Consider the following 13,859-nt stretch of genomic DNA (forward strand, 5'->3'; position numbering starts at 1 on the left):
GTACTGCAGTGGTTAGAATTTTTCGTCGCTAGTGCACTGCTTTCCTGAATCCAACCCAGTTAAATAGCCCACACATCGGCCTAAAGGGGTTACTTTTGCATTGATAATTCATAAATCGTGCAACGTGCATGAGTAACATTGCTTTATAATTGTAATCGCATCAAAGCAATCTTAATTTTATGTAGCACTTGCAATGCATCAACATACTCAAGAAAGCGGTATAATAATGGCGTTCCTCTTGTTCTTCAGGTATGCAAGTAACAAAGCATCCATGCGAGAGGTTGCAGTACTCTTTAACATGGCAGAAACAACACAGATGGCAGTCATAGACAGAGTTCTTCACTTTTTCTGTCATATAGCAACAGAAGTCATCGACTTCGGAACCGACAAGGATGCCATCGCTAAGTATTTTGAAAAAGTATGTACACTTACTGTTCTATTGAGTAGCACTATGCAAGCACAGGCAGTAGACTTGACAGCCTGGTGAAGGTTGAGGTAGCTCAGTGTCTAGTGTAGTTAACGACCTATCTTGCGCAAAAATCACTTTCTAGAGCAGCACTGATATGAAAACGCTTTCAACGCTTCATTTGAAGGTATCGCAATTACATTATGGATGAAAAATATTTGCATGCGTAATAGCACAAGGTATCGTTTTTATTTTGATTTTCTCACCTTTTCCAGGTTGCTGGCTTCCCCAATGTGACAGGATGTGTAGACGGCACCTATATACCCATGCGCTTCCCAAAGAACAAAGTGCGGTCCATATATGGAAACCGGCACAACCAGGTGTCTCTCACTATGCAAGGCATATGTGATGCATATGCAAGATTTGAAGATGTGTTTACTGGCATGTCTGGAAAAATTCACGATGCTAGAGTGCTAAGGCTATCCTCTATCAGTAGTGATCTTCCAAAAATCTGTGAAGTAAACAAATATCATCTGCTCGGTGATGCGGCTTACCCTGTCATGGAGTATTTGCTCTTAAGGGAAGAAACAGCGCAATGAAACACGGACACACGAAGAACGGACACACACGAGCGCTGCGCTCGCAGCGCTCGTGTGTGTCCGTTCTTCGTGTGTCCGTGTTTCATTGCGCTGTTTCTTCCCTTAAATGCATTACCAACTAGCCCGGAACCTTGCTCTTCTGAGTATTTGCTCACCCCATATAGAGACTATGGCAACCTTACTGCAGCAAAAATTGCTTACAATAACCGCCACACAGCCACGAGAGTGAAAATAGAAAATGCGTTTGAGCTGCTAAAACAGAGGTTTCGGCAACTCAGATACATTGAGCTAACCACGATTGACAAGATAACACAGCTTATAGTAGCATGCTGTGTCCTTCACAATGTTTGCATTGATGCTGGAGACTCTACAGATGATCTGTTAACAGAGGAGGAGGTGGTAGAAAGAGCACTACACTTCGCCCAGCACTCATGGCAAAATGAAGTGGACCCTGAGCAATGCAGAGCGGGTCAGACGACACGTGAAAGTGCGCTACGTCATCTGGGGAAGCTGAAACGAGAGAAGCTAGCCGACCTATTCCTAAGACGTGCTAGAATGAGGGTGCAGCATGATGCAAACTAGGCAATGCTCCCCTTGTTTGCAACCGTGTACAGAGCTGTGGCTTTCTCTTTACATTCATTAAGGCATTACTTTATCACTTTTATTTTTGAGTTAAATGTTATCTTATTTTGTGCAAGCTGTTATATTCTGCTCTTTAGATTTGCCTTCACACTGTGAGCTTAGAAATTGCAGTCAATAAATGGCACCTGGCTGTTTATTCTTAGCAATGCAGTTGCAGTGTATTATTCTTGGCTTTTTTCAAACAATTCACTTTCTGCTTCACAGTACTTTTTGCAAAGAGGTTAAATGACAATATTCAATTGTGCTCCAAACACAAACAAAACAAGCTGTAAAAATTAAAGTAGGAATTCGTAACATATGGTTGTGGATGGAAAAGTTAAAAACAGCTGTGAACTGCTCCACAACTCCCTGTAAACAAGAAAACTATAAAGTAACGCAGCTGCAGCTTAACAGCAATAAATAAAATATTGATAAATATGCTTACTATTGTAATAGTAGAGTAGTAGTGTAAACATTGCCAAGATGTGACGATGTCTTCTCAGTCTTCGTGATGCAAAATTTTCTTCGGCGTTTCCATGTGCTCTGCATGTACCCTAAGCAATTCCTTATGACGTTCTTCTCTCTTCTTCTCTCTTTCTTCGTTTTTGGCTTCGTTTTCTTGGACAATTTCTCTCATTTTCTCAAAAAATAAATCCATGTGCTTTGCTCGTGAAGTACTTGGCCGCATGCCTCTATCTGCTTTGCGCTTTTTGTACGGCCTGACTGTATCTGGTTCCTCCAAATTACTTTGACACAGATCCTCAGATAACAAATACTCAGATGCAGTGTCAAGGTCTGCAGAGCCCTGGCTACTATGGGATGAACTTTGACATGTGTTGCTGTGTTTTTGTAACGGACATTTCCAATGCCTCGTGGCACCTCGGGCTCCAAGCTATCATCAATGGCCCTTATAGCGGAAAATTCCTCTTCAAAAGTTGGCCGACAGGGAGCTTGTCCCGACGTTTTGTTGACCCTCTCTTCGCTCTTCTTTCTTTTAGCTACAGTTTTAAATCGAGTTTCACACTGTATTGCAGTGCGCTTGGAACCAAGGACCTCCTCTATCTCACGAGCAATCTGCTCGTACATGGCGCGCTTTGTCCGGAACCTCATCAGTGGACCCACTTTCGGCGTATGCAGCGCATATTTGTCAAGGAGGTACTTCGTTTCCCCAGAGGTCCAGGGCGCTGTGTGGAAACAAAGAGAGTACTAATACATTTGGGTGTACTTGCGGGCCTTGGCAAAACAGTGACGCAGAAATTGAACAGCTACTTAATGCCAGCTACTGCAGTACATGAGCATCTGCTCTGAAGTCTATGGACACATCGCTCCTCTCTGAGGATTTGATCCTCGGCGCTTGGCCAGATAGTTTTAGAACTGTAAAGGCAACGCGAGCGCTCTCACGCTTTTTGAGCGACACGAACCTTGTCTCGCGTTTGTGATGTCAGAAAGTGTGCCTTTTTTTTAAAAGTAGTTTTTCATCTGCATCCTACCATCATCATCTTCCCCCATCGTGACCTTCTTTTATCTCCTCTTCCCGTCCCCCAGAGCAGAGTAGCAGGCCAGATATTTATTTTTCAGGCCAACCTCTCTGCTTTTCCTATCAATAAACCCCCCCCCCCCCCCCTCTCTCTCTCTCTCTCCTAATGCTACTGCAGTAGAATAAAATCGATTTCATGCACAGCAGCTTCACATTACTCCCCGCAATGCACAACTTTTTAAGCGCACAAAGCCCAACTGCTCTAAAATGGCCATGGAAAATATTAAATAAGTAGTAGTAGTAGTATTTTTAATTGGTCATATAATACAATATGCCCTCGAGGTGAGGCAAAAGGAGGAAGACGAGGCAAACCTCCGGACGAGGCCTACACCCCGAATAATACGTCGAACAGTGGCCGCATAAACAAAAAACACTTTCAAAACAAGCAACAAAAGTTATACGATAGAAATAGCAAACACTGAAAGAAGCGATGCAAAGATAATAAACAGCAATTGGCAGAAAACACAATATGCACACTCGGCAGTAAAGGAAGCAACGCAAAAGACAAAATATACAAAGTTAGCTGAATTTATACAGGAAAAAGAATCTTCAGTTTTTTTTTAAACCAGATACACTATGACTTTCTACAGCGATTTTTATTAGAGACTGATAAGCATTACACAATGTTACAATTTGGTTATCTATAGTTTGTTTTCCATAGTTTGTTCTAGGTCTTTCAGTGGATAAGGCGACCACACGTAAACCATACGTAACATTTCTTGAATTATAAGCATTTTGGAAAGACCTGAAATTATGCTTTACTTTATAAAAAATGTGAACAGCCAAACTCAAATTGTAGGAATGAAAGAAAGTGCGGACATGAAATGTTTCGAAAAGATTATTTTTGACAACTGGGCTTGAACATAATGAGCGTAGAGCTCTTTTCTGAAGAGAGAGCAATTTATACGAATCAGTTTTGTTGCAAGTTCCCCACACCAGGTTGCAGTAAACAAAATGGGAATGAACAACGGCAAAGTATAATTGTCTTCTAACCTGTAGTGGAAGTAGATGCCTAATACGATAGATAACACAAATAGACACAAATAGACGAAGTAAACGTGGGGAAGGTCGCACTAGTGCTGCATTTGAAATAGTCCACCATCTCCATATTAGCAAATGAAATCCGTGGAAACAGGCTAGACCATGCAGACACTTCAGCATACCATTTGGTGGAGCATCCATGCTACTTGGCTGTCCATGCTCCTCTGGGCTTGAGTACTGAGACTCATCAGATGTGCTTGGCTGGCTACCTGAGAGAACATAAAGAAGGCAGGAGAGTCATCATATGATCGTTCAATGTGACCCTCACCCACACCGTGTTCCATCTTTACCAACATCAGTGTGTGAGGAAGAGCAGCATTAATTGGTCCCGACCTATAAATATGCCTATAAGTTGATATCAATACAGCTGAAGAAAACAAATCTGATACATTTTTTTCAGCGACGTGAACGAAACAAAGTGGCCACATTTAAGGCAATAGCACGATTTTTTTTATTTGCAAAATTATTTTCATGCGCGTAAAAAAACTGGGTGAGCAGTTAAGAAAAAATAAAGCGAAAACAAACGAAAATTAGGTGCTGGCGAGGAAATACAAGCGGGGTCATTAGCTTTCCCACACAGCGCTCTTGTCCCTGTAACCGCTAGATAAGTATTATTTCGTAATTTATGTTTAACGCTCACAACTGTATCTATCATATATCAGTTTGTTGTGAAGGCCCTAATTTGCCACGTCATTGAGGAGTATCAACAAAAAATGAAAAGCAGAGAGCTTGACGAAACGCGCCTGCATATAACGTGCTACGGAGCACGCAAGTGGAAGCGCAGGCGAACAGCGGCAAAGTAGGAAGAGAGCGAAAATGATTCATCCAAACGCAAACATATGCGACTGGGGTTTAGATGCAAATTAACCTTCCGTATGTCGCTTGCGCAGAACATCTTCTTTCTTGAAAATAGCCCGCCATTTATGCGCCAACGCCACAGCGAGTTGTTGCTACACATAAGAAATTTGGTGCCAGCACTCGTGTTTGCATGTTTACATCAAAGCAACTGGTGCTGAGTTTAAAATGAATGCATTGCAGTCGCTGTAAACTTACCGTCCAGCATTGCGTACAGTAGCTGTTCTGCCGTAGACGGACTCGAATCCCCGCCACCGTAAACGGACGCCATGTTGTTTGTTGCTGAGCGGCGAAACCGCGAAATGTTAGCGCTGCTGCCGAGCGCTTCGGGCCGCTCCGAAATGCACCCTTGTGTTCGGCTGGGGCGCCGTGCCTCCGGCTCGGATCACGACCCGCCCGCCGATTGGTTTGCTCCTGGGTTGCTCTGATTTGGAGCCTCAAAGCGACCAGCCGAAGACACCATTAGGAGTGCATGCTCATGAGAGGTGATTGCAAAATTTGGACGCAGCTGTACACCGAAGTTTTGAGTCTATTTCGGGATAACACATGGGGTAACGTACTCCCTTATTTGCTGCTGAAGGCAAAATCGTCAGCGAGTGGAGTTGCCTTGGTGTTCATTGTGGATACCTACTTCTCAAAGTAAAGAAAACTAGCGTATAGGAGATACAGCATTTCACATTATGTTTTCATCAAATGCAGTGAGAATGAAACAGACTAGAGACTTGTCTTATGATGTTTTCTCTCCTTACTTTGCACCAGAGGCAAATAAATTTGTGTGCAGTTGACCTACTGTTTGCCACTCAGCTAGACGAAATGAATCCAGGTCATAAAAAGTCTACAAAGAGAAGACTTATGCTGCATGTGCATTTCTCCGAACTGTCCTAAAATATGTAGAAATTACTATTCTTTACTGCCTGATTACGTATTGTAATCTTTGCAAGGACTGGAAAAAAAAGCCAGGAATGGTAACTTTGGTACCTTGGCACCTGGACAAACAGCTGACCCACTGGGCGTCCCCAGGCGCTGTGTTGCCAGGCGCCCCTAGCAACAGTAGCCACTTGTGGCTCCAAAGGAACCACGCGAATTATTATCGAAAGGTTAAGTGTAAGGAGAGCAGATGCATGAACACTAAACAGCTTTTCAGCGTTGTTGCAGTGGGATGAATGGTTCCATGCCTCTAGACTATATCTGGTAATAAACAAATTATCAGAAGACCCCCTCGTGCGCAGGATCATCTCAAAGCACATCCTACAAGCAGTACCAACATAGACAATTTGTGCTTAATTGAATCCAAAAGTTTACGAGGATTGACTAATGTTACTTCAAATAGAGACGGAAAGCGCATGCACGTCGTACTGATGTAATCGTGATCATAACATCCGACGACACGCAGGGTTACAATAGAAAACAAAAACACTGCCCGGTTAAAAAACGGGAAAAAGCGCTTTCCAAATTTGTGAACAAAATGCTCACCTTGTCACAAGTTCGCCGAACCGGAGATGTTGCCGTGTGGATGCCACCAAAGTCACTCGCGATGCACGGAAACGAGAAATACGGTGCCGCTGACTTTCCTTGAGCAATTTCAGTCGATTAAACCGCAAACTGTTCGCACCGACAAACGTGCACTTCGACAAGTATGCCGCGCTCTCAGCGCGCCATTTACGGAGTTAGAGAAGAACAGCAAATTCATAGCGCCATTCGCTTATTTGCGTCCATGCTCGCATCGTTGACGTCGCAAAGGCGCGCAACGCTATGTTTTTGAGCAAAGCTATGTATTTAATTTTACGTCAGCTTTTTTAGCTTACAACCTTAATGGTTTGATAGATTAAAATTTTTCTTTTCGTTGCATGAACGTTGTTACCATCATGGCTGCGGCTTAGCAATGACTCCAGAAGATCTTGCCTGAAGCGTCTCCTCGATTTCAATGGGCCCCGAGATCGCCGCACATTGTGCAGACTGCCCGCTAGGCGGCGCTAAAAAATGGCCCTAATTTCTGTTTCAATGGCCGGAAGGGGACCCGTTTTTTTCACGGAGTTAGCCGATGGGCGGAGCTTGACGTCACCTCAAAAAGTCACGTGGGCACTACGCGATAAAAAAAAAGAAGGAAAAGAATACGAATTGTGTGCGCCTCTGCGTGCCAGCGGTTGTGGTCACGTGGTTATTTGTTAAAAAAAATAAAAAGGCTGTTTCTGCGCTTGCGCCTGTGTTGCGCGCGTTGAAAACGGAACATTGAAACGCGCTCACAGTGGGTCCTGCGCGGCTTCTCGCGCGTTGAAAACGGAACTTTAAACGCGCTCACAGAGTGTCCTGCGCGGCTCTTCGAGTTGAGTAAAAATTTGAGATGATGGACCCTGATTCGGCGGAAGACCCACAAGACGTGATTATGAAGTAATGCCTCCGAGATCTCAAGAAAACTGGTGACAAGTGGACTGGCTATTTGCAGTCCGATGAAGAGCTGCAAGCGTTCGAGAAGAAGTTAGCAGCCGTTCATGTCCAGTTTTCTACGACGTCGTCAAGGAATCACAAGTGTGGGGCATGTGAGTACTCTTGAAGTATGAAGTATATATGCTCTACTAATGTAACGTGACGAACTAGCGATGTTCACGAGTACATATATGTACGCATTTTATATATAGTATAATGCAGCCACCACGGTGGCCTAATGGTTATGAGGCTCGGCTGCTGACCCGAAAGACGCGGGTTCGATCCTGATGCGGCGATCGAATTTCGATGGAGGCGCAATTCTAGAAGCACGCTTGCTTTACGATCTCGGTGCACGTTAAAGAACCCCAGGTGGTCGAAATTTCCGGAGCCCTTCGCTACGATGTCCTTCTCATAGCCTGAGTCGCCTTCGTTAACTGGCCGAATAATATACTCGCTGTGTGTTCGATCAGCCATCTTATTGTCACGGTCTTGTTATAGTAATTAACGCAGCAAAATATTTACAGCTTGCAAATGGGATTTCAATGATACACAAGATCTGAACCACTCTTGCTTTTTTTTTCTGGGGGTGAACAAAGGGGGGGGGGGGGAGTAGAGATTGTTCTCGTATATAATAACAGGATATGTATATAGCACAAGCCATCCAAACAAGTTGATCCACGCTTAAAACTTCTCACCAGAAAGTTAGAAGTCGTAATTTATAGTTGTAAAACCTTTTTCGTCATGTTGCATAGCACAATTCACTCTGAGTAACAAATCTGACTAAAACCGCAAGTCACTTAATTCAGAGAAAGATCTTTGGAACCTAAAATTTGCAAGATTCGGAACACTGGTTTGTTTGTTTTTTTACAAGTGTCATGCTGGTGTGATTAGCCTGTTTTATGTGCTAGATAGATTCTTGGGTAGATGTAGTTGGGTTTGTGGGCCGTGGGGCAATGGGTTATCCACATTTCGCCCCGGGCGCCGCTGACTTGGTCCTTGTATGCAGATTTTTTTTTTAAGCAGCTCGCCGCGTGGCCCACAGTCCGGCGACGGTCGCCCGGCCGTTCTAAAACAAACAGAGCAAATGCTGCTGGCAGAGGGCTGCCGAGCTAAAAAATAAAAGCAGTAACGGCAGCGAGGGGTGCCTGAATGGGACCCGCTCCATGCCTGCGCAGTGCCTGCGTGTCTTGCACCCCGGCGCATTGTTTAGGTCCGTTTTATGGCTTTTCGAGCGCAGTGTCAAAGAAAGCTTTGAGGACGTAGCTTGAAGAATGAAGCTCTCTTGCAAGGCAACTGGCGGGCCATCCTCTGGGTGCACGTGCGACGGTCGTGCAGCTAGATGTCGGTTAATGAGCTGTGTTTGCTCTGCTTCTGGCCAGCGGGGCTCAGATGCCACCCTGTATCTGTTTTTAGAGCACCGGCTGGTGGAAGTTGCGCTTGTGTGTATTTTGTTGTCATGTTGATGTTGCTTTTGGAGTTTGTGGAAAAGTTCGATCGACTTCTTGGAATGCTCGCGGTGCTCGCGAGCAAACAAGCTCGTGGGCACCGGTGTGTCATTGGTCCCTTCAATTTAGGAGAAAATGCTCCGATTGGCTTTAAGAAGCTCATTCCTGATTGGTCGCTAAAATGGTCCCCAGGATGCTGGGGAAACGGATTTAAAGAGGCGTTTCGGCACCAAAAGGGGGTGACTTGGGCAGGGGCTCTTGGTGGAGAGTCGGAGTCGTGAGAGTACGGACAGGGCCAAACTTTGCGCTGGCCACGTTCCGAAGAACGAGGAGCCCCTATGTGTAGCACGAGTCAAGTCGGTCAGGCAGGACAGTTTCGTAGGGGCGAGCTTTGGCCTGACGCTCCTGATCGTTCTTGATGGCAGCGACCACACTGGTCGATGTGTAAAATATGTAAATGGTTTAATAGATAAACCAAGCTGTACATTTCTGCCGAGAAGTTTGCCTACGCCTCATCTTCCTCCTTCAACGTGTCGCGCCCAAACGGACCCCTAGGGCCCCTAAGTCTAACTGGTGTCTCTCAGAGTGTACTTTTTCCCTTTACCCAGCTCAACTGATGTTCTCTTCAAACCGGGGTACAGTGCCTGTTTCTCTGGACATGCCGTTTCAAGTCGTCCGACAAGTGGACAAGGACTGTGTGCTTCGAATTGATCACCATAAGGACAAATGTGAAAGCACTAGCACTGTAAGCACCTTGTGATCCAAACAATATTGTAGAGTAATAATGACAATAACAATCGTTGGTGCAGTTATTTTTTATTTAATTGTGTACAGGCTGATGACACATTTGGCATATGTTTTCGTTAAGCAAATGATTATATTAAGTATTTATAAAAATGAGTCTCGGTTTAGTGATTAAAGTTTAGCTTCAGCACAAGTCCTGCATTCATGGGCTGAATCCCATGTTTCGACAGTAATTCATCTTATATGCATAGTCGCGTTATGAAGCCATTGGAGATTGTATGGAGGACCATCCAGGGTCGAAGGGCAGCCTGGGCAAAGAGCACCAACCCGAAAGATGGGCGAGTTCTACGAATGATGTCAGCAGCTGACGCTGCCCGTCTAATTTTCTTGTTTGCCTACAAACGGGAGTCAGTTAACAGCAGTTTCTGAATTATATAGGGCAGCGCAGGCAGCTGTCTATATTAAAGCATTTCTTAAGCAAAACAGACCATAACGTTTTGCTACTTTCTGGTTACAAATAGGGTAGTGTTTTGGAGGCAGAAAATTTTTAAAATCCTCTAGCTAAACATGGCAGACCCTGTGCATATGAACTACATAAAATCTACAGTAAGGTACTGATTTCATTGCAATAACGTGCACAGACAGTGGTAATTTTCATGTGTGGCTATGCTTTTAGGCACAAGATCCAACTGACTGGTCCAGCGAAGTCTTTTGCAAAAAAAAGATCAAGCTGCAAGGAACCAAGAAGAAGGGGTGCACTGCAAGCATGCATCTAAAGTGGATCAGCATGTACCCAGAATTCAAGGTTGGCCACTGTTCAGGCATTTTATTGAACAATGCAGTGAAGCACAAGTCTTATCTCCGAGTTGGAAAAACAAGAAGAATAAATTTATAATTAGGTACACAGAACATACTGCACAGCATTTTCAGACACATTTCAGACCAATACTTTAACCAATAGACTTTTCAAAATTTCAGTGTACAGCTCGTTTTTGCTGAAACTATGGCCTATGGTTTTACACTTCTCTTTTACAGCAAGAGCTGTTTATGTGAAGCTCCTCATAGCACCTCACTGAAGCACCAGTTATAATAATTAGATGCGGAAGAAGCAGTAGCTCTCGCTGGATATTGCACCAGTTGTCAGGCCTTAGCCTTTTCTTTTTATGTGTTTAAAAGTTCAGCTATGTGCTTTGCCTTAGATTTTAATTTATAATACTTCCTACATTAAAGCATAAAGCTTCGGCATTGTATATGCATATTTTATCATGACCATTTATGTATCCACATAGTATGATCATGCACCAGATTGATTAATACCATGCAAAGTTGATTAATACCAAAAAATCAAGTTTATGCTCTGCTTTCACTGCAACACACAATTTGCACATTCTCATCTTTATACTTGCCAGGCCTTTTGTAATAATCATTTGTTTGCTAAGTTTAGGGATCCTGTTGAACAGGAAAACAAATTAAATCAGTTTCTTTTACTTGTAATAATAAAACCTTCTTGTAACCTCGTGTTGATCCTAATCGATTAACAAGAATTGCTATGTGGAAAAAGCAAGCCTAGTTAACGTCATTGGAGGCATGAACAAAGGCATTTAGAAAATTCATGCTAAACCACATTTCTTTCACTTGGCCCCTGATAAATTAATTATTTTGCTGTTTAATTTGTCAGAAAGGATCTTTTCCACATAAAAGAGTGAGCTTCTTTTATTGTGTTGAACTCTTATTGTGATCAGATTTTTATGTTTTCATTGTTCTGCTTGCATTTCAGGTTGACATCCCTGAACACACAGGGATAGGAAAATCTCTGCAAATGAAGGCGGCAAAAATAAGAGAACTTGAGGAGCAAAAGGCCCATGTAAACTGCAGAACCGAACAGCGCATCTATGTGGCAATCTCGCCCATGAGTTTCCACCATGCTCACCAGTTTGGTGAAATGGCAGGCTTCAGCCAGACTGTAAACAAAGCTGTGTCGGCACGAATTCAGGACCTTGTTTGTGAGGGCGTGACATCGGTACAGGAAGTGAAAAAGTGTCTTGACTATTACGTACAAGACGTTCTGTTTGGAGGGAAAAACAAGCCATCAAGAAGCTGCAGAGCATTCTTCCCAACACAAGAAGACATACACAACCACATACAGGCTGCTCTTCGCAGAGATAGGTTTAGCTCTTTTGATCAAGAAAATGCTAAGCAGTTAATTGATAAATATCAGAGAGAGGAGCCTGATAGCAAATTCTTTTACAGACAGTATCAGAAGAAAACTGAACAAATCAATAGCCTTCCAAGTGATGACGTTTTGGAGCAAATGGAGCAGGAATGCGAGGAAACGCTACTGTCTTGTTACCAGTCAAAATTTATGAATGAAATGCTCATAAAATATGGACAATCAGTTTCATGCCTGGATGCAACGAACAAAACGACAGACTATGCTCTGCCACTTTTCTTCATTGTCGTGAAGACAGCACAAGGCTACATGTGTGCCGGTGTTTTCATAACGCAATTTGAAACGAGTGCCTGCGTCGCAGAGGCCCTTGAAGTGTTCAGGCAGTGGTGCCCCGACTTCAATCCGCAGTATTGGATGATTGACTACAGTCAGGTAGAAATCAATGCCCTTCAGAGCAGCTTCCCCCAAAGCCAAATCACAATTTGTGATTTTCATAGAGAGCAGGCATGGGGAAGGTGGCTAAAAAGGTCCGAGAATTGCACTGTTGCAAAAGAAGATGTCCTCTTTCTGCTGCGAAGAATAGCCAATGCAACCTCTGGGGAAGAAATGAATCAATGTATTAATGATTTCAAAGCATCTCAGCATTGAGAAAATGAAAAATTCAGATGTTACATTGACACACATTGGCTGAGAGTGAAAGAAATGTGGGTGCGTGCATATAGGTTAGGCTATGATGTAGTGCTGACGACAAATAATGGCACTGAAGCACAAAACAAAATCTTGAAGCAGTATTACATCAAAAACAGCCATGGCAGAAAGTCTTTGGCAATGCTGATCTCTACACTTGTCAAGCAATTTCTGCCTGACAGACAACATCAGCACCAAAGGAAGGTAATGAGCCTGTCATCATCGTACCGGACATACAAAAACAACATCCCAGAATATTTGCACAACCGGCCACCAGCTTTTATTAAGCATGTAATGCAGAGGATGTTCACTGCATGCGAGTACACGCATGAAGACATCAAGAGAAAATCTGCGGTAGGGCAGTACCTCGTACAGTCGCAGTCGTCATCCAGCTGGCACACGGCGGATTTTGCAGGGCCGAACTGCACGTGCATGGATTTTGCAGCAACAAAGTTTCCGTGCAATCATTTTTGTGCAGTGTTCAGGCTGACCGAGAGTTCATTTTCTGATTTTCCTGAAAGCTACCTGAATCGGCCTCATGTTGCTGTGACAGCCTGTGCTACTGCTGATGACCAAGAAAACGAACCAGACAGCCAGGAAGGGCATGGAGGAGGAGCAAGTTCGCATGAAGTGACAGCTCTCAGCATACCTCTATGTTCTTCGAATCAGCTGAAGATGAAGCGAAACAACTTTCGAAGCATAATGGAGAAGTGTGGCAGTCTCCTTTTTTACTGCAGCGATTCTTCAGCTCTAGACAAAGCAGCAGAAAAACTGGAGGAAGCCTATTCTCTTCTTGCACAATCAGTTCCGTCTACCAGCGGTCTGTTCATCAGAAACTCCCCAACAAAAGGCTGTTCAGGCCAAGCATCCCACGCTTCAAAGAAGGATGCTGTACGAGCAGCACCTAAGATTTTGCAAACAGAAAGGACGAACAAGGAGCACTGGCGCACTAGAGGCCGTGTTGGGAAACAGGAAGATGAGCTGCGCAAGACCACTAATGTTAACCCCTTAGAGTAAGGAATCACTCAGTGGGGCACCATGATGCAAGAGGAAAATTTCACAAACAAGGAGCAATGATATCTGGAGCTTAAAGCACCTGGCCATGACAGATGCCATAGTACAGGGCTCAGGATCAATTTTCATGACCAGAGGGTCTAGAATGCGCTGGCATTGCACAAAATAGAAGAATCGTCGCATCTTGTCCTGGCTGAAATGTTGTCACCTCAACTGGGATTTAATCTGCAATGCCATGCTGAACAGTGGAGTGCCTGAGCCACTACAGTAGGTATTTACCAGTAAGAGTGGTTGCTATGGGACCAGCTGTACCGCA

General features: G+C 43.9%; 2 protein-coding genes across 2 annotated transcripts; both read left to right on the top strand.

The window, feature by feature from the left end:
* The first annotated feature begins 7,403 nt into the window (after nucleotides 1–7,403).
* Nucleotides 7,404–10,725, top strand: LOC144098182 (uncharacterized). The gene is made up of 5 exons (XM_077630697.1): nucleotides 7,404–7,436; nucleotides 7,503–7,596; nucleotides 9,537–9,673; nucleotides 10,349–10,477; nucleotides 10,708–10,725. The coding sequence occupies exons 1-5, from the start codon at nucleotides 7,404–7,406 to the stop codon at nucleotides 10,723–10,725; spliced, it is 411 nt and encodes a 136-aa protein (XP_077486823.1).
* An 835-nt stretch (nucleotides 10,726–11,560) lies between these two features.
* Nucleotides 11,561–13,647, top strand: LOC144097533 (uncharacterized). The gene has a single exon (XM_077630231.1). It carries the CDS (start codon nucleotides 11,582–11,584, stop codon nucleotides 12,488–12,490), a length of 909 nt encoding a protein of 302 aa, XP_077486357.1. The 5' UTR covers nucleotides 11,561–11,581; the 3' UTR covers nucleotides 12,491–13,647.
* The last annotated feature ends 212 nt before the right edge of the window (nucleotides 13,648–13,859 follow it).

The sequence above is a fragment of the Amblyomma americanum genome, chromosome 7 (assembly GCF_052857255.1).
Source record: "Amblyomma americanum isolate KBUSLIRL-KWMA chromosome 7, ASM5285725v1, whole genome shotgun sequence".
Lineage (NCBI taxonomy): Eukaryota > Metazoa > Arthropoda > Arachnida > Ixodida > Ixodidae > Amblyomma > Amblyomma americanum.

What these genes read in the sequence shown, in the direction of transcription:
- LOC144098182 (XM_077630697.1), top strand. Translation starts at nt 7,404, where the DNA reads ATGGACCCTGATTCGGCGGAAGACCCACAAGAC. An exon ending in CGGCGGAAGACCCACAAGAC is followed by an intron (nt 7,437 to 7,502) that starts GTGATTATGAAG and finishes GGCTATTTGCAG; the next exon opens with TCCGATGAAGAGCTGCAAGC. An exon ending in GAATCACAAGTGTGGGGCAT is followed by an intron (nt 7,597 to 9,536) that starts GTGAGTACTCTT and finishes CCCTTTACCCAG; the next exon opens with CTCAACTGATGTTCTCTTCA.
- LOC144097533 (XM_077630231.1), top strand. Translation starts at nt 11,582, where the DNA reads ATGAGTTTCCACCATGCTCACCAGTTTGGTGAAATGGCAGGCTTCAGC.